Source organism: Dipteris shenzhenensis, chromosome 14, assembly GCF_047967505.1.
Source record: "Dipteris shenzhenensis isolate YYH24624 ecotype China chromosome 14, Dip_SZ_1.0, whole genome shotgun sequence".
NCBI lineage: Eukaryota > Viridiplantae > Streptophyta > Polypodiopsida > Gleicheniales > Dipteridaceae > Dipteris > Dipteris shenzhenensis.
The window spans coordinates 26,540,629-26,564,139 of record NC_141609.1 but is presented as its reverse complement, the minus strand read 5'-3'; the positions used below and the strand labels follow the sequence as shown (position 1 = coordinate 26,564,139).

The 23,511-nt window shown below is 45.4% G+C and overlaps 1 protein-coding gene across 1 annotated transcript in view; it reads right to left on the bottom strand.

The window, feature by feature from the left end:
- The window catches only part of LOC147894395 (uncharacterized), a 123,460-nt gene that overhangs the window by 84,909 nt on the left and 15,040 nt on the right, over positions 1–23,511 (bottom strand). The window contains exons 4-5 of the mRNA XM_087385302.1: positions 17,991–18,210; positions 8,747–8,799 (exon numbers count right to left, since the gene is read on the bottom strand). Of these exons, the coding sequence (XP_087241428.1) occupies positions 8,747–8,799; positions 17,991–18,210 (273 nt within the window). The remainder of the gene's footprint in view (positions 1–8,746; positions 8,800–17,990; positions 18,211–23,511) is intronic.

Sequence of the window (23,511 nt, the reverse complement as noted above, 5' to 3'; positions counted from 1 at the left end):
GAGACAAACCCCCCACAAAAACTGACTGAACATAGATCACACAGACTCAGAGAGAACCAAAAGACTACACAGCCCAAAACAGACTGAACTTAGAACTGAACTTCCCCCCAAAACTCAGAAAACAGTCAGCCTCATAATACTATGAACCCACAGCCCACACTCCTAAGATTCCATCAAGAACAACAGCTCATAATTCCCGCAAAGCTGCAACAGCGCCTCCTCCTCTCCCTCTCTATCAGTATCCAGAAATCTCCCGCGATCAAATCAACATAAAATCACAACCATGTCAAAGAGGCTTTCGATTCCTTTAGGATAGCTTCTCTTCCCTCACAAAGCAGAAGATTAGTGATTGACGAACATCTGCAGCAAGCATCAATTGCCTAGCTCCTTTAGGACAACCATCATCGATGAAGGTCACGACCCATTGCGCCTTAGCCTGCAATTCCTTGGTCCCTCTATCTCTTTGCATACGGAGTTCATGGAGTGTCTGTCGCCCAAAATCCTTCAGCTAGCAGACAACGATACACAGCTATGCCTTAAGCTGTGCTAATCCATAGATCATCACCAACTATGCACAAACCCAACGGAAGACACTTCCAGCAATAGCCCTGCTGCCTTCATTTCTCACGGAGAGACTAGCTCACATTTATAGCGTCACCCGCACAGCCACGTAGCTTCCTCAGTCAGAAAAAAAACAGAGCCCTTCCATATGATCTCAGCCAAACCACGATTCTCTGCATCAGCTCACGTGCAAACAACGACTGTCCTACCTACGTAGTAGCTATGCTCAGCCAACGAACAACAGCTCGTAATCTCTGGAGATCCCTAGCGCCAAGGTCTTCTCAGCGCACACACCCTCTTTCATCTACGAGAGCCCCTCCATTTTTCGCCGTTCAGCCTTCTCCTCTCAGAGCCCCCCTTGCATCGTAGGTCCTTCTAGCGTAAAACCGAATCAGCTCCCAACCGCCATCTCCACGTAGCTCCAACTCACAGCCTAGAAGCTCCCCTTCATCCATCCATTTGTGGATTTTTCTTTCACAAGCATGATGGACTGATGTATAGTTTTTTTGAGACAATAAAGTATGTTTTGCAAGGACTTCATGGGAAATGATGAAATGCAATGTGGTTGTACCAGACTTCCAGAGCAAGGGTGTCCAATGTGTGGTCAAGCGAAATGTTTTTGGGGTCATGTAAAGTCAAGTCATGAAGGGGTTTTTTATATTTTCCTGAGTCAATGTGCACTTGCATGTTACAAGAATTTGATATGTTATGGTGTCCATGTCAAAGGGCTTTTCATGTGTGTGTACGGGGTTGCATGCAAGCTTTAATGTGCATGCTAATGTGTGTGGGAATTGTGTGACTAAAGGTCCAAAATGTGCATTTAATGTGATTTGGGGGAAATGTCTTGAGAGTGGTAAAATGTCACTGATGAGGTGGCAAATTAGGCTGAGGTGGCTGGACTGATTGGGAAGGCATCTTGCTCATGCAAAGGTGGCTACGTGATGGATGAAGGGGAGCTTCTAGGCTGTGAGCTAGAGCTACGTGGAGATAGCGACTGGGAGCTGATTCGGTTTTACGCTGGAAGGATCTACGATGCAAGGGGGGCTCCGAGAGGAGAAGGCTGAACGACGAAAAATGGAGGGGCTCTCGTATATGAAAGAGGGTGTGTGCGCTGAGAAGACCTTGGCGCTGGGGATCTCCAGAGATTACGAGCTGTTGTTCGTTGGCTGAGCATAGCTACTACATAGGTAGGACAGTCGTTGTTTGCACGTGAGGTGATGCAGAGAATCGTGGTCTGGCTGAGATCATATGGAAGGGCTCTGTTTTTTTTCTGATTGAGAAAGCTACGTGGCTGTGCGGGTGACGCTATAAATGTGAGCTAGTCTCTCCGTGAGAAATGAAGGCAGTAGGGCTATTGCTGGAAGTGTCTTCCGTTGGGTTTGTGCATAGTTGGTGATGATCTATGGATTAGCACAGCTTAAGGCATAGCTGTGTATCGTTGTCTGCTAGCTGAAGGATTTTGGGTGATAGACACTCCATGAACTCCGTATGCAAAGAGATAGAGGGACCAAGGAATTGCAGGCTAAGGCGCAATGGGTCGTGACCTTCATCGATGATGGTTGTCCTAAAGGAGCTAGGCAATTGATGCTTGCTGCAGATGTTCGTCAATCACTGATCTTCTGCTTTGTGAGGGAAGAGAAGCTATCCTAAAGGAATCGAAAGCCTCTTTGACATGGTTGTGATCTTATGTTGATTTGATCGCGGGAGATTTCTGGATACTGATACAGAGGGAGAGGAGGAGGCGCTGTTGCAGCTTTGCAGGAATTATGAGCTGTTGTTCTTGATGGAAGCTTAGGAGTGTGGGCTGTGGGTTCATAGTATTCTGAGGCTGACTGTTTTCTGAGTTTTGGGGGGAAGTTCAGTTCTAAGTTCAGTCTGTTTTGGGCTGTGTAGTCTTTTGGTTCTCTCTGAGTCTGTGTGATCTATGTTCAGTCAGTTTTTGTGGGGGGTTTGTCTCGGTGCCTAATACAAAGACACCTGCTCTGAAACCTGGTTCATAAGCTCATCATCTATGAGCCCACATTGCAGCTAATCCCTATGAAGTCTCAGCTATCTAACGTGGTGAAGTACATAATTCTTGGTTGTCTTTATCAGCGGTATACACATCCTCAAATTCCATGTCCACTTCATATTCACTCTCTCTAGGGGGTAGAATCACGTAACAAATTGAATCATGTGTAAAGCTTGCCGAAAAGCTTCAAACTTGGGTCGTGGGCCTTCGTGAAGATGCCTGATTCATTTACAGAGCGTCTCATCCATCTCATCGCAAAAAAGGTAGTAGAAATTTGGTGTCCCAAAGGAGGCCTACCACTCTTTTGGTAACTTTCTACAGAATCTTGGCTAAAGCCATCCGTTTGCATTTACATCCCTTTCTTCCAAATCTTATTTATGATATGTAGATGGGTTTTGTGCACGAACAAAGCATTTTTTACAACATTTTCTCATTTTGGGAGGCTTCCAAATGGGCTAGGCAGAGCAGCTAGAGGCTTGCCATTCTACTCCTAGACTTTGAGAAAGCATATGATAGGGTGGATTGCGATTTTCTTGAAGGCATCATTCACCGTTTTGCATTTACAGATGCTTGGATCAGAGGGCTTTCCTCTCTCTATAGATCAGCCGACAACCAGGTACTTATTGGTGGAGTCGGGGGAGAGAGGCTTCAAATTTCTAGATCAGTCCGGCCGGGATGCGCTCTAGCCCCTTATCTCTTTCTGTTTGTGGCTGAAGCTATGAGCATATTTTTTAGATCTCAAGTTGACATTCTTGGGTTGAGACTTCTCATCAGACGGGAAAAAGAGCTTCTAGATAGTGAGTTGGCTTATGATACATCTGTTTTTTTGGATGCCACTCCGCAGACGCTCTCTTCTTTCAGGACAATTTTGGATTTATAATGCACATATTAATTGGAATAAATCCAATGATTTTTCGGTCTGTGATGAGGACACTCCGGATTGGGGGATGGATATTGGGTTCACTTGGGTCAAGAGGGGTATTCCCGTCAAGTATTTGGGATGCCAGGTCGGCTTGGGTTTCTTTCCTTCGCAATAGTTTGCTACCGTGTTGGAGAGCATGATGAGAAAACTCCTTTTCTAGAGTTCAGCCAGACTTGACTTAGCATCCACGGCAATGATTGTCAATCACATCCTTGCCATAGCTTGGTTGTTTGCTCTTGTTGGAGCTGTGCTAGGGATTGTATCGCTCAGCTCAGGAGGCCTATAAGAAACTTTCTTTGGAGTGGGCTTGATGGCACGATAGATATAATAGCTAGGGTGGCTTGGGATACAGTCATTCTTCCCACTCGGGAAGAGGGTCTTAAGATTATTGGTCCGGACTTGCAGTGCATAGCCTTACTCTACAAGGTGGTGGCGAGGGACTTTTGTTGGGGCAAGAGGTGTGGAAGGACTTCGTCATTCGCTGCATTCAGCCGTGTACACCCTCATCAGGAGGAGATTGGATAGGCAGAACCAGATTGATCTTTACCTCAGTGTTTCCTTCCTCCCCTTTTATGGCTGCTATCCTGAAATCTTGAACCAGCTTCAGGAGCTCTTCGAAGAGTTCCCCCTTTCTCTCGGAAAGAAAACCCTACCTCTTCTATGGGTTCCTGGAAAGCATTCAAAAAGCTGCCAGAAGATAACAGAGTTTGCTTGGTGAGTCACCTCAAGGGAAGTGCAGAGAGGATTGAGCAGATTGATGCAGCCATACCAGTGGAGTCATTGAGGCAGATTATATGCATATTACTTGCTCTGATGGGGGCTTTTTCGAGAGTGGGAATTCCTTTGCAGGTTATTGCCCTTTGCCATGCAGGTGAGGGTGCCCTTGTCTTTGGTGTGCACTCAAGAGGTTGGCTATCCAGATCCACATATACATTTTGCTCGAGTTTCTTTTTCATCCTATGAGGATTTTAGGTTTTGTGGAGCAGTGAACCTGTGGAGAACCAGATTTGGGGTAGATGCTACTTGTCTCGATGCATGTCGAAAGCGGAGTCGATCCATACATTGCTTATGGGATTGTAGACAGGCAAGGATAGTTTGGAAGGGGTTTGCCAGAATTTTCAGCACTTGGGGCGTTAGGTGTTCTACGAGAGGCATGACTCTTCAAGGGATTTCTCGATCCGATAACACATACTCGAGTCATGCTCTTTGGATGTTGTTTCTACCTCACCTTTCAGAGCTATGCATGTTTCTATGGATTCCTCCTGGGAGATACCGGCTAGCAATTCAGCATGGCACATTTTGAGAGCCAAATGCACGGAGGCTATGGATGGATCTCAAGTTCACACTTTGGCCAGTATTTGGACGGATACTATTCATACTCTGATGGCCATTTGGGGTACCATGCAAGGTTCATTTGGGGCAGACACTGCCTAGAGGACTATCTTCCTTACAGAATCGTGGGGTTCTCCCTTCTTCTCAGAGTTTACTACAAGGATGAGGTGGCATTTTCAGCCTCCACCCTGGCTTTTTTAAGCTCTTTTTTAGGAGCCTTTTTCTCTCACGCTTCGCATGATGTATTTCCGCTTCTAAGTTTATGCGTGTGGATTTCTTTCATACTAGTAGAAGAATTTTTATTGAAGAAAAAAAAACTAGGTGGCTGAGAGACATAGACCTCTTGCAAATCTCCATGAAGGAAAGCAGTTTTGATGTCAAGGTGTTGTACTTGCCAATGATGATGGGCTGCTATGGCAATGACGCACCAAATGGTCGTAACACGAGATGTGGCTGTACAATATACTATCAGTTGGGGGCAGTTAGCTAGGGTAGATAGGCTGAGTTAAGGGATGGAACAAGGCGTAGTTTATGGCCTGGTTAAGGCCTGGTCAAAGGGGTATTTAGGGCTGGCTGGTTGGGGCCAGTCAAGCCAGCCAAGCACCGAACCAATGGGGTTGGGTCAGCCCACCTGACTAGGGTTGGGTTAGTCGGGTTACGTCGGTTAGGTTGGCAGCCTACCCCCTCCTATAAATCGGGTCATTTTCCCTTGTATTGTACACATTTTGAGGTGCAATTCTACTTCAGTTTGCGAACCATTTAGAGGATCAGTTCAGCTTCTATTTGCACTCATCCATAGGCACAGTTGTCTACCTTTGTGTGTAGTATTCCATGGTGACGTTCCTGCCTTGGGTTGTATCTTCCAAGTAGTTTTCTCAGTAGTGAAGGGCAGAGTTTTTCCATCACTTGCTCCTTGCAATCCATTGTAGCTCATTGTGCAAAACGTTCTCTCTCTAATGACAAGTACATTCCCTCTCTAGCTGCATTTCTGCATCTTTCTTCCACATAAATACTTATGCTGCTACTTTGATAGACCCATGTCAATGTCCCAGCACTAGCAATGGCATTACCATAGATGGTCAAAGATAACTCTATATCCAAAAGTACTATAGCTGAAATGGATGTGAGATTCTTCTCCTAGAATATACAAATTATCTTGTAGAGAGATAGGATCACTTGATGTTATAGCAAGTTCAACTTGGCCAATGCCCTTCACGGCATAAGATGCATTATAGGCACAAGTCATTGTGCCCTCCTTCAGTGCATGACACAGAGAGAGAGAGAACTTCTTGCAAGAAGTGATATGCTTAGAAGCACTACTGTCGAAATACTCTACGTGCTGAATGCATCAGAAACTGCCATGCAAGAATCATGAATAGGAGGACTATACTGACATGTAACCACAAAATCCCCAATCATGGTGAGCAGCATTGGCTAATTCATCCTTCTCATGAGAAGAGAAGCATGCAAAGCTAGACTGCTGCTTCTTTCTCTCTGATTCTACGCGCTTTCGACATTCAGAGATATCATTACCTTATTTCCGGCAAGAATTACATCCCTTCTTTTTTGTTTATGCAATCTTATTAGTGTCCAAAGTACCACCACCATTATGCTTGGGTTTACCACTAGGCTTTACTATTTTTGCATTATCCTTATAAAGGGTAGTAAAAGCGTGATCACTTGAGATAGAGGCATTCCGAATCCCAATTAGCACGGCTTTGTTGTTCATGCAACAATAGAATGACCAGCTGGTCAAAACTGTAATTGGTTGGTTTTGCTAATGGCAACCAACATCAATGTGGTAGCAAACCCCTGATATGAGTCAAGAAGTCCACACAGCATCGTGGACGCAACCTGACTGTCTGGCACAACCTCATCAACGTTGGCCAATTGCCCTTTGAAGTCCTTGACCTTCATCAAATAGGCATCCATACTTTTCCCTTCGTCCATGTTTAAACCATCTAATTGCTTATGCAACACGTGCATTGTATACTTGATACAATGAGGCTAACTTATCCCAAGCTTCCTTTGCAGTCTTGCAAGACCTGATGTGAGGGATAACTGATAATGTAATTAAGGCAAGAGCTTGAGCATCTTTGTCTTCCCTATTGACCTAATCTTGAGTTGGAGGCACTTGGGCAGCACTGGCAGATGATAACGAATGGGTGTAGTGGTAGCAATTGCTTGTGACGGAGGTCTCACCTCAAAACCTACAATAAGTTCTTGGCCGCCAACACATGATGCATCATGTATGATCACATGGGATAGTTGGCGCCACCAAGCTTGCCTTCAGAAGCAAGCATATCCAAAAGGTCATTGTTTGCATTGTAGATATGGTACAAATGCAAAGAACCCCAAGAAAACTGATTGAATCAAATGACAACATGAGGCAAGTGCGATGCCTAATTCTGACCACACAATGCCTGCACAAAATCCAAGAACCAAAAGATGGGTTGCCTGCACAATGCTACAAATGAGACGACCTACAAACAAAACCCAAGGTACGAAGGAAAATATGCCAGAGAAGGGCACCCAAAAACTTTGTGGAAATGAACTGCACAACAAGTCCAACAATTACAAAAGCCCAGACTGAAGCAATGGTCCACTACAAGTCAACTCCTTCCTGAGAGCTTCAGAACTGCATAAAACTGAGATGCTCTAACCAGTCTAAACAGCAAAAGGAAGCTCAATTGAACCTCAAAATTGAGGCAGAGCTCACGAACCAAGAAGACTAGTACCAAAACACTTTGAAATGTGCTTTTGCAAATGGACGCTCTAGAAGAATGCACAAAATTTCCCTGTTGTGGAGCTAAACAGCAGAAAATTTCATAGATGTAGCTCATAAGTGCACACTTATAAAGGTTACCACAAATGCGCTTGTAGAAAACTGTTTGGAAGGCTGTAAGAGCTCCAAAACTGTAACAGCTGAGCTCAAAAGTGTTGCAGCAGCTACTGTGCAGCAGAAATCAGCTCACAACAGCTGAGAAAAGCTTCAAAAGAGGTCGCATAGAAATAAATTTTATTAAAAGTCTTCAGAAGACCAAAAGGGTCTATCAGACTAATAGAGAAACTGATACAATGAGCCGAAGGTGGAATCACAAAGCAGGCATCAACACCCATGGTCAGTACAAAAGGAAACCCAAAGTCCTGAATCACAAGAGCATCGGTACACAATGAGAGGTCTATGGGCTCTCAGAGTGGGAACAAGTAGGAGCATCAACTCTGGGAGGGGGGCATCAATGTACGAGGCTGCTGTGGTGGCATATAGCCTGTGATAGGTCGATTGCGACTATCAACATGACGGAAGCAGCTGTAAGCAACTTCAGAAAGCTATAGATGAAGTTGCACTAGCAAAAAACAGATCTAGGAAGCTCCAAATCAAGTTGCATTGGCAAAAAGCAGCTCTAGGAAGCTCCAAACTTCTCCAAAGTTCACAGACTGCTGCTGCAGGTAGCGGTTGGTCATACAGTTCCTCTTAAGCTGTAGAACTCCTTTTCTTGTGCGATGGAAGGCTTCCAAAACAAGATGGAATGCACAGGTTTAGGTCTCAAAGTCTGCTCTGATACACTGATAGCTTGCATGGAGGCGGTAGTGCAGAAATACAACAGCTACAGCTGAAAAAAGAGATGTGTTATTGTAGTAGCACTCATGTGCAAGAGAAAGTACGAGTGAAAGGTGATAATACGTCACTTTGAGGGCTAACCCTAAAGCCCTAGTTTGGTCAACCCATGGAGCAAATTTACGGTTAAGGTTGATACTATGCTAATGAACTAATAGTACACAATGTGCACACTAGCACACAAACTAGCCTACAAGGCTAGACCAGGGGCTAAAATCTATTAGTCAGTTTGTAACTAAGTATTGAACTAGAAATTCACAAGAATGTTATTATTGTTTATGAGTGCGTGAAACGGCCTTACTTGTTATCCATGTAGCCAATTTGCCGCATCATGGAATCCTCAAGGCAATGAATCTGTGCGTTAGAACAACAAGGTTAGAATTCCAATCTGCCACGTCACACTATTTCAAATAATGTACAATAGAAGAAAATGAAAACATGAACCCATCAAGTCACTTACTCAAGTAAGAAAAAGTTCATTATTTTTCATTCTCGGTCTTCCAAAACGTGACTAGATCAATTGTGAAATATAATGTTAAGAAAACATAGAAGACACACAAATGTAGTATATAAAGCATATCATTTTCACCAATATTTCATGTTTGTGAAATGGACTCTTGAATACTTTAGATCCACGTCACAATTACTGAGAATTGCCTTGAGTCATTTCAGGGTTTCAAAATTAACCAAAGGATGGGTCTGGTATGTCACGTTTAGGAGCTCAAGATTGAGGATTATTGGATCTTTAGTGTAGTCCCTGCTAGGAGACAAAAGGACGGTTCCAGTGTCCTTTTCGGGATGAAATCAGTAATGTCTTGTTTTGGAGATCAGAGATGCTTGGCCTTTCTATTTTGGACATGAGAAGATATTGAGACCATTTATCGCATCGCAAGAGCCCTACACACTGCCAATCCTTCGCCTACAAATTCTGGTCACCAAGAAATCCCCCATAGGGATTGTCCCTAAACCTTCCAATTCTCGACCCCATAACAAGAGCCAGTAGGACCTTATGGACACCTATGCAACCCCCTACGGGGATTTTGAAGAGAGGGAGGCTCCAAGTCAAAGAAACCATATCCTTATTATCTCGTCCTCATCCAATCTATGAGTCAAAAGGAAGAGGAGAAGGGGGAGGAAATAAGCATCCACATTTGCGGGTCTTGGAAAACAAGACATCAAATTAGGCTTCATGAGACTTTCACATGGCTTTGGCAATGCTAAAAGTCACCTTACTTTTCAAAGTTCATTGGTTATTATTATGCACATTTTCTTCCAAGTGTGAGCTAAGATCACGGGTGATCACTTGTAACTTTCCAAGTATGAGCTAAGATCACGGGTGATTGCTTATAACTTTCCTCCCAGCCACGCTTTACAAAACGAACTCTCGATTGATTTCACATAATTCTTTTCATCACATGTTCCATTTTTAGAAAGCCCATTAGTTTCCTAGATGGTCCTAGAATGCCACGTCCGTTAATCTAGGCTGCACTTAGGTGCCCCTTTTACACCTTCTTGGGATTCTTCAAATCCATTTGCTCCCATGCACAATTTGTAATTAGAAACATGTAGCCCACCTTTGGCCTTTAGACCCACCTAGTCAGGCAAATCACCCTAATCGACAGCCATATACATAAAGGCCAATACATCGTCCGTTAATCTAGGCTGCACTTAGGTGCCCCTTTTACCCCTTCTTGGTATTCTTTAAAACCATTTGCCCCGAGGCATAATTTGTAATTAGGAACACATAGGCCTTTGGCCTTTAGACCCACCTTGTCACGAAAATCACCCTCACTGACGACCTTGGGATTACATCCATTTGCCCATATACATAAAGCACAATAAAGATCATTTACAATTGTTGGTCCTCTAAAGGAACAAAAGATTTCAAGGTCATGTTACCTCAGCTTGAGCAGAACATTCCTTTCAATGATATGTCAGCCATAACCATTGAATCCCCCAGCCGTTAAGGTTCTCCTCTCTCCGAATGAGCAACAGGTGAAGCATGCATTGCATTCACTCTAGGAGAGGGCCGTAGTAGGTAGAATAGTTGGCCTCACACACATGAGGAGACAGGTTTATGACTAGAATCGGGCAAGCTTGGCACTAGAAGGGGACCACATCTAGGAGGTTACCATCTACGAGAGAGGTGTCTTCCTCCTCCAGCTGGGTTCCCCCGCCACCACCCTGGCACTTGGGGAGCAGAGTGCCATTCTCCTTGGTTTTCCAATGATGCTTCAATTTCCAGGCCTCTGACAAAGTACAAAGTCATCCTTCCCTCCATCAGTCAAGCCTCTAGTACCGTGCAAGAGTCCCCCATAGATACTACAGCTCCAATAGTGGCTGATGATGGTGTCCCCCGGCTCACGATGATCGTAGAGGACCTGGAGTCTCTTTCAGAGGTGATTCTCCTTAAGACCCTTGAGAAGGGAATGCTCCCACAAAGGCTAGAGGTATCTAGGTTACTAGAACAGTGTCTACGTTGCAAGTAGATGGACCACCTGACCCAAGATTGCCTAGAGGTTAAAATCAGGGTCGGGCCTCTCCTCTCCCTCAGAAGGACGAGCAGAGACAACAAAGGGAGCCTAAAGCGGATAGGACCCCGCAACTCCACCAGTAGCAAAGAAGTCCCAGACTAAGGTGGAAATTTAGAAAAAGAAACCGAGTAGGTGGGCCGCGAAGAGCCATAGGCAGTGGGCCAACCAGAAGAGGAGAGCGCAGGCAGCCCTCCCACTCCCAGGAGAGGCAGACATGAGCCCCCCAAGCATGCTGCCCATCTTCCCCGGAGGGTGCGACGTCTACCCTTCCACTAGCTCCCTTCGAAGTAGGGGACCCGAGCATCTTGGTCCCCCGCAGAGCAGCAACTGGTTACAGAAGCAATTGAGCACTCGGAGGCTACAGCGAGCTAATAAAAAGCCAAGGCGGGGGCTGAAAATGCCACCTCAATCTTGAGGGAGACTCAGAGAATAAAGGAGATTCTCTCCAAACTTAGAAAAAAGTAACTCTCCTGGAAGTAGCTGCTCTGGAGGATCCCTACATGCTCGCCCATATGGCCATCAGAGTGTGTACTGTGTTGGTCCAAATACTGGCCATAACCTGGGAAGGGTGGACCTGAATACCCTCCATCGCCTCTGTACACCTAGCTCTCCAAATATGCCAAGCTACAATGCTAGCCAGAATCTCCCAAGACGTGTCTACTGAGGCATGAGCAACTCTGAAAGGAGTGAAGGGAACATCCTGGAGGGAACAAGACTCCACTGAGTGTCGCCGTACAATGAGAGCTGGATTTGGATCATGTCCCTTGAAAAACACCTGAGGGCCGGTAAGAGATAACCAAGCCACTGAACCCCAGGTCATATAGAAAGGTGCTGTATGAAAGATACTGAAAATCCTAGCAACACCTTTCTAGATCGTCCTCACCTTTCTGCACTCCCAAAGGCAATGTTATACTGACTCAACTGCAATGTGACAATGAGGACAAGTAGGGTCAGCCCCAAACCTAAATCTCCACAAGTTCACTGCAATCCCTCCATGAATAGAAAGCCAAAAGAAAAGAGTGACCTTTCTATTCCTAAGGGATTTCCAAAGCCTACGCCAAAAGTTTTTCCGCACAACTACGAAAATCTGAAAACTATCCCAATGAGGCTCTCTGGAGAGCCTCCAACCTCTACTGCTGAGCTGAAACCTCCGAGCATTTCTAGTTGTATAGCTAAAGAAGGAGAAGCTCTTCTCTCGGTGCCCCTCATCAATCTGTCAATCCACTGTTGGAGAGGTGAAGTCCCAAAGTTCCCAGGCACCCACACGTCATCGAGCCTCCTTCTCATTAATGACTGGTGGATGTCCTCCTCACCCTCCTCCCTCATTAATGACTGGTGGATGTCCTCCTCACCCTCCTCCCTCCCCCTTCCCACATCCGGTCTCTCCCCTCCCCCCCCTCCCTTCCCCCTGCCCCCCATGCTGTCATCATCACCCTAGTCACCCATCCCCCCCTCCCCCAACGCTCCCACCCCACCTGTTCGCAGATAGCAAGATCACCCTAGTTCCTTCCGGCTCTCGTACTACTTCTGGCCCCAGTCCTAGCTATAAACCCCTAGGTAAGGGCAAGGCCGTACCCTTTTTCCCCGCCTCTTTCTCAATTCAGCAGCTCTCTTCCCTCCTTTGTAGGATTCAGCCTCTTCAGTGGGGCCAGGGGAAATGTAATGAAGACTCTTCAATCATTTCCACCCAGCCATGGACAGGTCTACATAGAGCTCCCTCGTTTTTTCTCTATGTGAACTCGTCCATATATTTTTTCCCAATTCTTCTTAGTTGGGCCCTAGCTTGGTGGTTGAGGAGGGTGTGTGTGTGTGTGTGAGTTAGACCCCTAGCTAGGCCCTGGTGGCACCTCAAATTTTTTTATTGTTTTATTTTTAGTTCTTCTTAGTTGGAACTCTCTCTAGAACACTTCTCCATGCCCAATACTTGCCATTCGGCTTCTTTTCTTGGTGCCATGTATCTCACAAGGGACCCTTCCTTTCAAACCCTCTCATGGCTTGCCTTTGCACCTCTTCATCAATGCCTAAGCCTAGAAATAAACCTAGATCCCAGCCTAGATCCCAGCCCTCTAAGCCCCAATAATGCAAGGACTGGCGAGCCCTCATGGGCTCGGGCCATGGAACTACCTTGATATTACAAACCTGTATCCCATGCCTCTAGAGTTGACGGTCTTGATATTGCAGCCCCACAAAGAGGGCTTAATCAGTGTGGTTGAATCCTGTACACGTTCATCAGCTTGCCTCCACAAGTATGGAGAAGTGGACACCAACAATGTTTGATGCCGTGATGGACGATTAGCTATATTGGATGATAGATATCATTGTATATCTCTACAGTTTTGGGGACTTCTAGTTCTCTGATATATCTGTAATAAAATTACAATCTAGAGTGCCCTTTCGTTTTTTAGAATTGGACACCCTTTTAAGACATTCTGCAATGGAATGACCAACTATTCAAAGTAATTGCATTCATCTTTCTTCAACTCCATCCTTTGCAAGATGAGCCTGACCAAATACATCAAATTTACCACACTTGTTGTCATTGTGCTTCTGAAAACCCATTCCCTCAAGTTGCAAAAGCTTGCTCATTTGCACTAGAGGCATTACAAAAATGGAACCTCTATGCTCGTTCACTACTAGCATAGGTTTAACAAGAATAGATTTTAAATTCATTAACATCCCAAGCACACACATATATTGGAACATTTTGCACTTTCATAATGTCATGAGACCTATACCATGAAATAGATTTGCTGCTTTCAAAATCGCTCTTTCTAATGAGCCAATGCCTTCAAACACCAATGTTTAAATACCATGTGTGTCCTTTCATTACAACCCTGCACCAAACTCATTGTCCTCATGTTGCGTCATGTTGGTGCTTTCATGCTGACTCGATCCGTCAGTGAGGAGATTGCTCCGGAACTTCCTGTGGAGTGGTGGTGATGGTTCTGAGGACACTAGGGCCAGGGTTTCATGGGATACTATCATTTTACCCGCCTCGCAGGGAGGACTTGGAGTTCTTGATCCTGAGATGCAGAGCAGGGCCCTTTTAGTCAAACTTCTTGTTAGAGGTTTGATTCCAGGAGATCAGCCGTGGAAGCAGTTCCTACTGCATGGGATTCACCAGTGCACCCCCAGAGCAGCAGGCCAGTGTGGGCAGGTAGAGTCAGTTGCATCTTCCTGACGGACCAGCATTCTCAGCCTTCCTCACCACTAGTGAAGAGGCTTATTCAGATATGGGATCATTTTAGACAACACCTCATCAGAGCAGTTCCCTCCTCCAGAGAGGAAATTGCCCGACAGCCACTATATCATAACCCCCTGGTTCGGTATCAGGGATCTTCCCCTGGTACAGAACTTAGGACTCCTTTGGCCAGATGGCATGCTCAAGGGGTTGTGACAGTCGGAGATTGGTTTAGGGGAGGTGTGGAGATGTCAGAGGAGGTGATCAGAGATAGACACGGGCCACTTGGACAGATTGCTGCCACTAGATTACTGATCATGAGAGCTATTCCTGAGAGGTGGAGGGATATGCTTACAGATCCAGACTATGTTCATCCCATCTCTACTTGGTCAGGTTGTTTTAGTGAGTCTGGGCTATGCATTGGAGTTCGTTTAGGACCGGCACCGTTTACTTATTTTGAGACAGATTCCTCTCACAGATTGTATCCCACTCAGCCACTGGATCGACAGGAGCTCCTTTGGCAGAGAGTCAGGATCATTGGCTGCCTGGGTAAGGAATGGGCCACAGATCCGTCCAGGTTGACCATTGCAGAGGATCCTAGATGGAGACTTTGGATTTTTCAGGGTCGACCTCTTGCGGAGCTCGACTGGGACCCAGGTGAGTGGGCGTGGCCTGCTCCGGTGGCAGGCGCTCGTTCTCTTCCTTTTTTCCAGTACTCGACGAGGGCAGGTTACAGGCTTCAGCAGAGAGACTCTCATCACCTACCATCTGCCTCACAGCATTGGCACGCACAGGGACTTACTGCAGAGCTCTTGCAGAGCTACTGGACTCACTTTTGGGGCATCAGTAGAGCCAGGAAAGTCTCCTACTTCCTTTGGCTCACTATTCATAGGGGTATACCTGTGGGTACTTGGCTTCAGCAGATGGGTAGACCCTCCTTGTGTATGCGTTGTCAGCTTGCAGAGGAATCTAGTAAGCATTGTTTATGGAGCTGCCCCAGCTCTCTGCCCCAGCTCTAGAGTGGTATGGATAGGTATCTTCAGGTTGCTCTCATATGTTACATCCGAGTCCTTTCTGATGACATGGGGTGTTGCCCTTTGGGGGAGAGGATCTGGAGCCTTTGCCCTCTATGAGTCAGAGCCAGGAGACCACGGTTTCTTCATGCAGTGTCGCCAAAGACGGGGTCCCACTGATGTTAGCATCATGGAGCCACAGGACTTACTTTTTAAACCAGTACCAGCTCAGGATTCCACGCCTACTTCACCTGCAAGTTCAGCTTGGGAGGTGATTTCTAGCATTACCCTATGGCGAATATGGTGTTCGCGTTGTTCTTTTGTCCTTGGGGGTCATTTATGCATGGAGGCCGACATTCTTGCTTCCATTTGGGCGGAGATTATCTTCACTCTTAGGAGTCAGTGGGAACGGTGTACAGGCACCTCTTTGGCAGCTCGTGGGAGACTTTTATCCTTCATGAGGACATGGGACTGCTCATTATTTTTTCATTTGACCCCTTTTGGGATGTCGTGGCATTTTAGACCACCACCATGGCTTTTTTGCCACATTGTTGAGGCTAGGGATAGAGTACTTTCTCTCCCACCTGTTGTATGATTCGTTTTGAATGGAATATATCACTTTCTTGTTAAAAAAACTCATTGTCCTCTCAAAAGTAGAAGCATAAGACAACATATTTCCAGCATGCACATGGATTCCCCCTTGCAATCAATAGTGTCACTTATACAAGCAACCTCCTCCACCACTGCAAAGACAGTGTCATCCTACATAACATAAGCATGTTGCCTTGACTCACCAAAGAGGCAAGCCTTAGTTCTTTCTTTTGGTGGTTGTGCTTCTGATTATCATTTTACTTAACCTCGGTTAAGTAAGCCTAACGAAGACTTGGCTTCAGCCAAGATGGTTAACTATGGTTAATCAAAGAACCAAAGCGTTGACTTTGGTCAACAAGACTTGGCTTATGCCAAGAGGGTTAACTTCAATTAACCAAGATGTGCCAACCCCGGTTGGAGAGACTTGGCCATAATTAAAGCACTTCGACTGATGGTCAATCCCCTTAATTACGACCAAGAGGGTTGACCTTGGTCAACCAAAGAATTTGTTTTATGTTATGTGCACATGTTTGCTTGGTGGGGATGCCCACAGTGACTAGGACTAGTCCACAGATTATTATTTGTATGCAAAGCGCTAACCATTAACGGGTGCCATGGTTGTGCGCTCTTAGTTAATGGTTGCAGGTACTAGCAAGGATTGAAGAGCCAAGCAATATGGAGCTGAGCGAGCGATTAGGAGATCACTCGCATGACCAAGCGTTTCAAAGACTCCAGAATTGCCCTTAGGGGGCATGTAATTAGGAAAGTAGATTAAAATCTGACACTTGGCATGTTGCCAAAAGAATCAGCCTGAGAGCTCTTGTAATCTTTTCACGTATGGAATTCTGGTAACAGCAGCTCTACAAGGAACTTATGTACTCAGAAATTTCTCAAGTAATAAAGACCTTTGGGGGGGTCCAGCCAGACTGTTGTCCTGGGCCCTTGTGCTGTGTGTGTGAGAGAGAGAGAGTGTCTGAATTCTCAGCAACAATTGATTTCAGCCAGCAAGCAAATTAAGTTTCAGAGATGCTTACAAATACAAATACATGTTACACCATTAAATTGGCGTATAATATCTAATAATGTTCTAATGTCTAGTAACCACAATATTAGTGATTTCTCTTGTCATGACAAAGGGTGCAGCATATGAGGCTTGTGGTAGTAGCTTTCTCAGCAGAGTTTGCTACAGGTGTTGGTACACATTTGGAGCTTCTTTTGTACTGATTTATACATCTATTTTGGGCTGTACATTTTAGTGTTCTCTCTCCCAGATCTGTGAGTGTTTTCTATCTTCTTGTGTGTGCATGTGTGCTGAAGTGAGATACAGTGGGTGTTGTTTCTTGGCATGTCTTCCGCACTAGATGTCTTGTGTTCTCAGTTGGTGATTGCAATGATATTTGTTTATCTACCTGTTGTATTAGCTGTGCTATGCTATAGACAACTGTTTTCCAACGCGCTGCCCTACACCCCCGTAGCTATGAGGCTGACCAACAAGCTACCTAAGTATGCCACCCTGCAAGATTTTCTCAAGGAAGCAGTGAAAATGGAGAGAACTCAACTTAGACCTAGAAAGAAAGAGAGAGAGAATGAAAGGGAATTAAGAAGGGCTGAAAAGAAGGACAGGGGCTGAGGAAATATTGTCATCCGAGACTTACATCAGGACTGGTCTCTGGTGCAGTAAATACAGAGAGTCAGGGAGTACCCCCACCACACACACCATGGGAGGTGATTTCTACTAAATGAATATTAGATTTGATTATGAAAATCCACACTTTAAGGAGCCAGTAGGATAGGTCTTCTAGGGATTCTTAGGTGTATGGGATTGCATGGTTTTTTCTGATTGATGAATTATGGCATGACTTGGCAAAGGTACTTTACTTCAGTTGGACAATTTATAAGTAATTTTAAATGAACTTCAAGCAGGGGTCCAATATCTGACGTTGATTTGTTAATAATGTGAAGGAAATTCTGGCACAAAAAGGTCACACCACATTATCCAAAGCAACGAAAAACCATTCATCTAACTAACAAACTCCAAGGAGTAATCATGCCAATTTGGATAAAATTGTACATTTTGATTTTGAAAGACCATTGGCGTTTCGCAAAATTTTGTACTGTGGGTAGACTTCATAGACGTGGACTGTTATAACAGCCAGGAATTTGTACAACAGTTAAAATCGCATGTACACAAACTCCAGCAACAGCTTCCAAGAGAACATGCAAAACCTGTATGAGAAGCCTCGTATTTTCTTTCTGCAGTCTTTGAAGTTCATCTTCATCCATGCCAAAACTATTGTCAGCACTTTGAGGATGTGCTTCTTGTTCTTGGCTAATTTGCAGCTGTTTTCTAATGCTCTCCACTTCAATTCTTAATCTCTTGATTGTTCTTTTTAAATTTTCAGGCTCTGGATTCTCCTCGTATGATAGTGGCAAGGGATAGTGTATTCTGCATACATATCACCATACAGAGTCAAACACCTGATCTCTGAAAATATTGTCAGCATAGTGCTAAAAAATTCTTTTCCAAAAAGAGAGTGAAATAATATCATTAGGAAACATGAATACTCGACACTGTAATGAGCTAAAAAGGAAATTGAATTGGAACCCATGTAGGAGGGCCCCACACACTGCCATCTAGCCACTTCCACTATGAGCTTTCTCCCTAAAAGCCCGAGGGGTTTGGACTGATCTTATATGGTTGGATCTCTCCCCTTTGAATATGGGACTCACACCTTGGCCTTGCCAAAGCACTTGAAGGGTTTTCAGTTTTAACACTTATGTGCATGTTTACAAAGGTACTAGGAACAAGTTCGATCCTAGGCTTAGAAAGTGCATTGTTGTTGAGTACAACAAAGAGTCTGAAGTTTATCGGTTGTTCGACAAGGAGTCAAAGAAGGCGTTGGCTATAGGGATGTGGTATTACGTGATACTCAGCCCTATCTTGACACTAAGAAAGCCTCAGTTCTGGCATTACCTGCTCCAGTGCCCAAGTTGACAGTAAAAGAGGAGGAGGTGGCAACAGTTTCAGAGAACGAGGACTCAAAGTTAGAGTCAGAAACACCATAACTATTGCTACTGAAGAATACTCCTGTAAAGGAGAGAAGGGTATCACGCTAGTATATATGATCGTAGAGCAGTTAGGTGCGCAACAAAGATCGCCTTGAAAAGTGTTGGGCATTTTATCCCTCCCTATCAGTTCTAACAACCTCCCTTGATCCTAACCCAAAGCGACCAAGAAGAAGAATTCACAGTCTCTCAATTCGGAGGCCTCATTATGGGTTGACATTTCCATGTCTTCTTCCCTGCAGGTCGCCACATCATGTCATTGGATCACTTCAATGCTTTGCAAGTGTCAAGTGCCTTGCACTTGTTAGACCCGCCATCGTGGTCATTCCTTACGCCTTGCTTGTCTCTTAGCCACCGGCTCTAAGTGGACTGAGCTGTTCTTTGTGTGGCCACTGTGCCTCATCGGGGCACCTGAGCCAGTTGTCCAAGTCGTTATGTGCGAATCCCATTGAATAACAGTTATATTCCTGCCATGATTTGCAGGCAGATTTTTCTTTGCATTTGAGCACCTCTACCACTGCTTAGCGCAGCCAGCAACTATCTTGAGAATCTTGGATCACCCCACCACCACATAGTGCATGGATCTGTGAATATGTGTGGCCTGAGGTATCACACTCTAAACCGAATCAAAACCGTGGGCCACATGCCATGATTAATTACCGAGCTACCCGTGTGTTATTAGAAGCCATTTCTGCCACTTGCCAGTTCCAATATGAGTACTCTCCCCAAAAGCCGGGAGGGTAGAAGTGCTCTTTGGTCCTAGCCCTTATATGGCTAGATCTCTATTATGTCCCTTTGTCTATGGTACTAAGGTCTATTGGCCTTGCCACATGGCCTCTAAGAGTCCGAAGAGGAGTATTGTCGTTGTGTTTGTCATCTAATAATTGCCATTGTTGTTGATTTACCTCTTCATCCTCATTCTCCTCGTCATCCTCATGGTCATAGCTGCCCATGGACCCTCCTCCTTCTTGAGCCTCTCTACACACGTCATTGAGATGCTCATCCCCTATTGTCGGTTGTTGCTCGTTTTAAGATTTTAGGCCTACTTGCAACAAAAGCTAAAGCTTGAGTGTCATGGTTGCAACAACTACTTAGATCAATAAAGAGGCCTCTAAACTTCTCCCCACAGCAAAAGAGCTTGACTGCGTTATGTCGATACCATAATTGTACTCTTGTGTGCATCCTCAGCCCATCTTTATTTCATATCTATTTCATATCCTCACAACTTGCTTAAGCGGACATAATCAATTCAAAAAGTACATTCGTTAAGGACATAGCACCACTTTCAAGCCACCACTTCTAAACTAAAGTGAGATGACCAAAACTTTTGTAGTCTTCCTTGCATTGCCACCTTCTACCTTCCATATTCTAACGCCAATTGCTCCTATGACCTTCTAAAGAGTTTATGGAATCAAAGCTTTTCTAGGACATAGGGTTTGAGACATTCATTGTATTGGTGTAGGGAAGAGGGAACTAGGATGGGGGATAGAGCAGATAGAGTAGTTAAAAGGGGAGGTAGAGAGAGAAAGAAAGAAAGAAAGTTTATTAAATTCTTCGAAAGACCAATGGGTCTATGAGATTGTGAAAAATCCTGCTACAAACAAGCTGTGTGGGTGAACCTACTAAACGAGCATCCACTCCAATGCAGAATGCAAATGATAAGTGATGAGTGCTACAGTTATGTCAGAATAATGATCATCTACACAACACTGACATCCTCATCATCACAGCACCGAGGGGGAGGAGTTAGTGAGGGTATAAAGTCTGAGATAGAGTGTTGGTGGCTGCCCGCAGATGTGGTCCTGTGTCATCTCCTAGTCGTAGCTCTACATCTGATAAGGGCTACAATGATCCCTATCGGTGGAGCCCCAACTCTAAACAGGGAAGGAATATCCCCAAGTGTAATCTGTGCATCAACCCTCTGTCTAAGCTGTCGCGTCACTGGCTCTGTGTCACGATCGTTGCGGGGCCTCGTGGTGTGGGAGTCTGCATGGTCTGGCTGGAGATAGAGATAGATAGATAGAGAGAGAGAGAGAGAGAGAGAGAGAGAGAGAGAGAGAGATGTATTAACATACGCGGGAGGCCTCGCAAGCCTATGGGACAAAGTATACAAAAAACAAACTCATACAAGCCTCAGTGGGCTGAAGCAAAGGGCGTGCTAAGGCCCTTGCTAAGTACTAATCTATACTGATCTAATGAGCTCGGTCAAAGCAAATTGAGAGCTGGGACTCTAAAGCCGAAGCCTGGCACTGTGGTGGCTCTCCGGTGAGCTATGAAAATATCTCGGATCTGCATTTGTCGGGCTGTCTCACGCTATGGTGGGGGGGCACGATTTCTTGGATCTCGTCTTTGGCGATGGGGTCTCCTGCTTTGTGTATCGGTACAAAGTTGGTAGTGCTCCAAGCACGGGGGAAGCCGTGGCATATAGCATGGTCGAGCATATGTGCTAGGACCGGAGCTAAACCCTCCTACCCATGTGCAAAATGCTCAGTCCGATGGCCCTCATGATCCTGCGCTTTGCTGTTGTGCAGCCCATACATTCTGTGTAGTGAACAAGTGACAGATAGTGGGCCTGGTCATCCGATGGTGCCTACATCGGGACATCATAGAGAGAGCATGCATAAGTGTGCCATACATCTGGATCAGTAATGGGAATAGGTGGCTTCTCCTCTGATAGAAGCACCCATCCAGTGGTCGAATCTCCTCCTCGCAATGATATGATAATCTCATCCATCCTATGTGTGAGGAAGGCCCGCCTCTTATGGCGTTGTGCCTCATATGACGTCAAATGGCCCAGGGCTCACTCCCGTGTGAGATGTACTCTTGCCTCTTTGCACTCGTCGTCAAACCAAGGGTTTTGAGGCATCTTCCCATCTCAGGCCCATGTGGACAGGGTCATGGGGAAGGATCTGGTGGCTACATCTTATATCAGCTAACTCCTCCTCTATCCCGCTATTGAGGCTAGAGAGAAAGAGAGAGAGAGAGAGAGAGAGAGAGAGAGAGAGAGAGAGAGAGAAAGAAAGAAAGAAAGAAAGTGTATTATTGTCCACTAAAGGCCAAAATGGGCCCATGGGACATCAAGAAATCTGCATACAAGATAGCACAAAATCAACGTGCCACAAAGAAGAGGCATCGTCGAATATCATCTAAGTGCTACGCAATACAATGCAAGTGAAAGTACATAATGTCAAATCTGAGCCTAAATACAAAGTAAACTAGATGCAAGAAAACCGCCCCTGGGTGCAAAATGGGGGGATGAGTACAATATGCCAATGCAAAGATACAAGTCCAGGTGTCACGGAGTCTGAGAACCAAAATAATACTGGAAATCCTGTCCATCGACTCTGCCTCTTGCTATGAGAGTACAAATCTGAGCAAAGGTGAGGTGAGCGGCCGGTGGGGCGAGATCTCCATGAGTAAGTCTCCTCCGAAAAGCTGCCATCATCCTGGATCGTCTGGAGATGAAGCGGCGAGAGAGAGAGAGAGAGAGAGAGAGAGAGAGAGAGAGAGAGAGAGAGAGAGAGATGTTGAGGCTGGAAAGGGAGCGGCATGATGTGGGAGTAGTATAGAGTATAATGACCACGTCTGGATGAGCTCACAACCTAGTTGGGTACTCAAAGGAGGCCCCACTCCCCAGAATGCCCCCAAGTGAGTACTTGTTCTCACTTATATAGATGTTGGATGTCTTAGGTATATCGATACTAACACTATCCTCAGTGTACCAAGGGTGGTATACCACGTGTCCTAACTGTCCCAAGGTTAAAACACGAGACCCTAGGTTAACCTGACCTTTGTAACACTAGCCACACGTGGACATAACAAAAGCATATATGGTGGCCACGTTGTGGCTATGGACTAGAGTGTTTGGGGCATTCAAAACCTAGCCTATTATCGGCTTGTAGGTAAGTGGGCAGCCCTAGTTAGGGTTTGTCATCCCTATCACATCAGGGCCGGTTCATCCTACTACTACAAGAGTCATTGGCCAGCACGTTACGAGGACAAACTGAGATCCCTATGCCTACAAGCAAGACACATTCGGGGCTTGTTGGGCACTTGCAGAAAGACATGGAAGCTCACTGAGGAGCACACACAGGTCCATACAAGGTAGCACCAGATGGCACCACCACCTGTTAGAATTATAGATATAATTCAGCAGTGACCAATGTAATTTAATAAGCTAGTTAGGGGCACTTTTCCCTCTTTAAGAGGTTTTTCCCCCTAACCGTAGTTAGTCCACTAACTATGGTTAGTGACTACTAAGGTTTTGTCACTAGGACAAAACCTTATCTCTCACTCTTTTAGTTGTACTCTCACACTCTTCTATTGCAACCAAGCTATCAAGCTTTCAGCTCTCAAGCTCACTCTCTTGCTCTCTCTCTCTCTCCCCAAAACTTACATTTGGTATCAGAGCAGATCGTGCTCTTGGACCTACTCTCAGCCCCCGGACTCTAGCGCTCCCTTTGCTGCCATACCTTCTATCTGCTGCAGCTCTTCGTCCTGTACCTGCTCGCATCTGCCATAAGTGCTGCATCCGTACCAATTTGTACATGCACGTACCATCGCTTCTCGTTTGTACCTTCCGTTGGCAATTCGTCCGTACTGCCGTACGCCCATTTCCCGAAGCTCGATGGGTAGCCGTTGCTCCGTACAACTCTTGTGTTGCAGGCGTCCGTACAGGTCT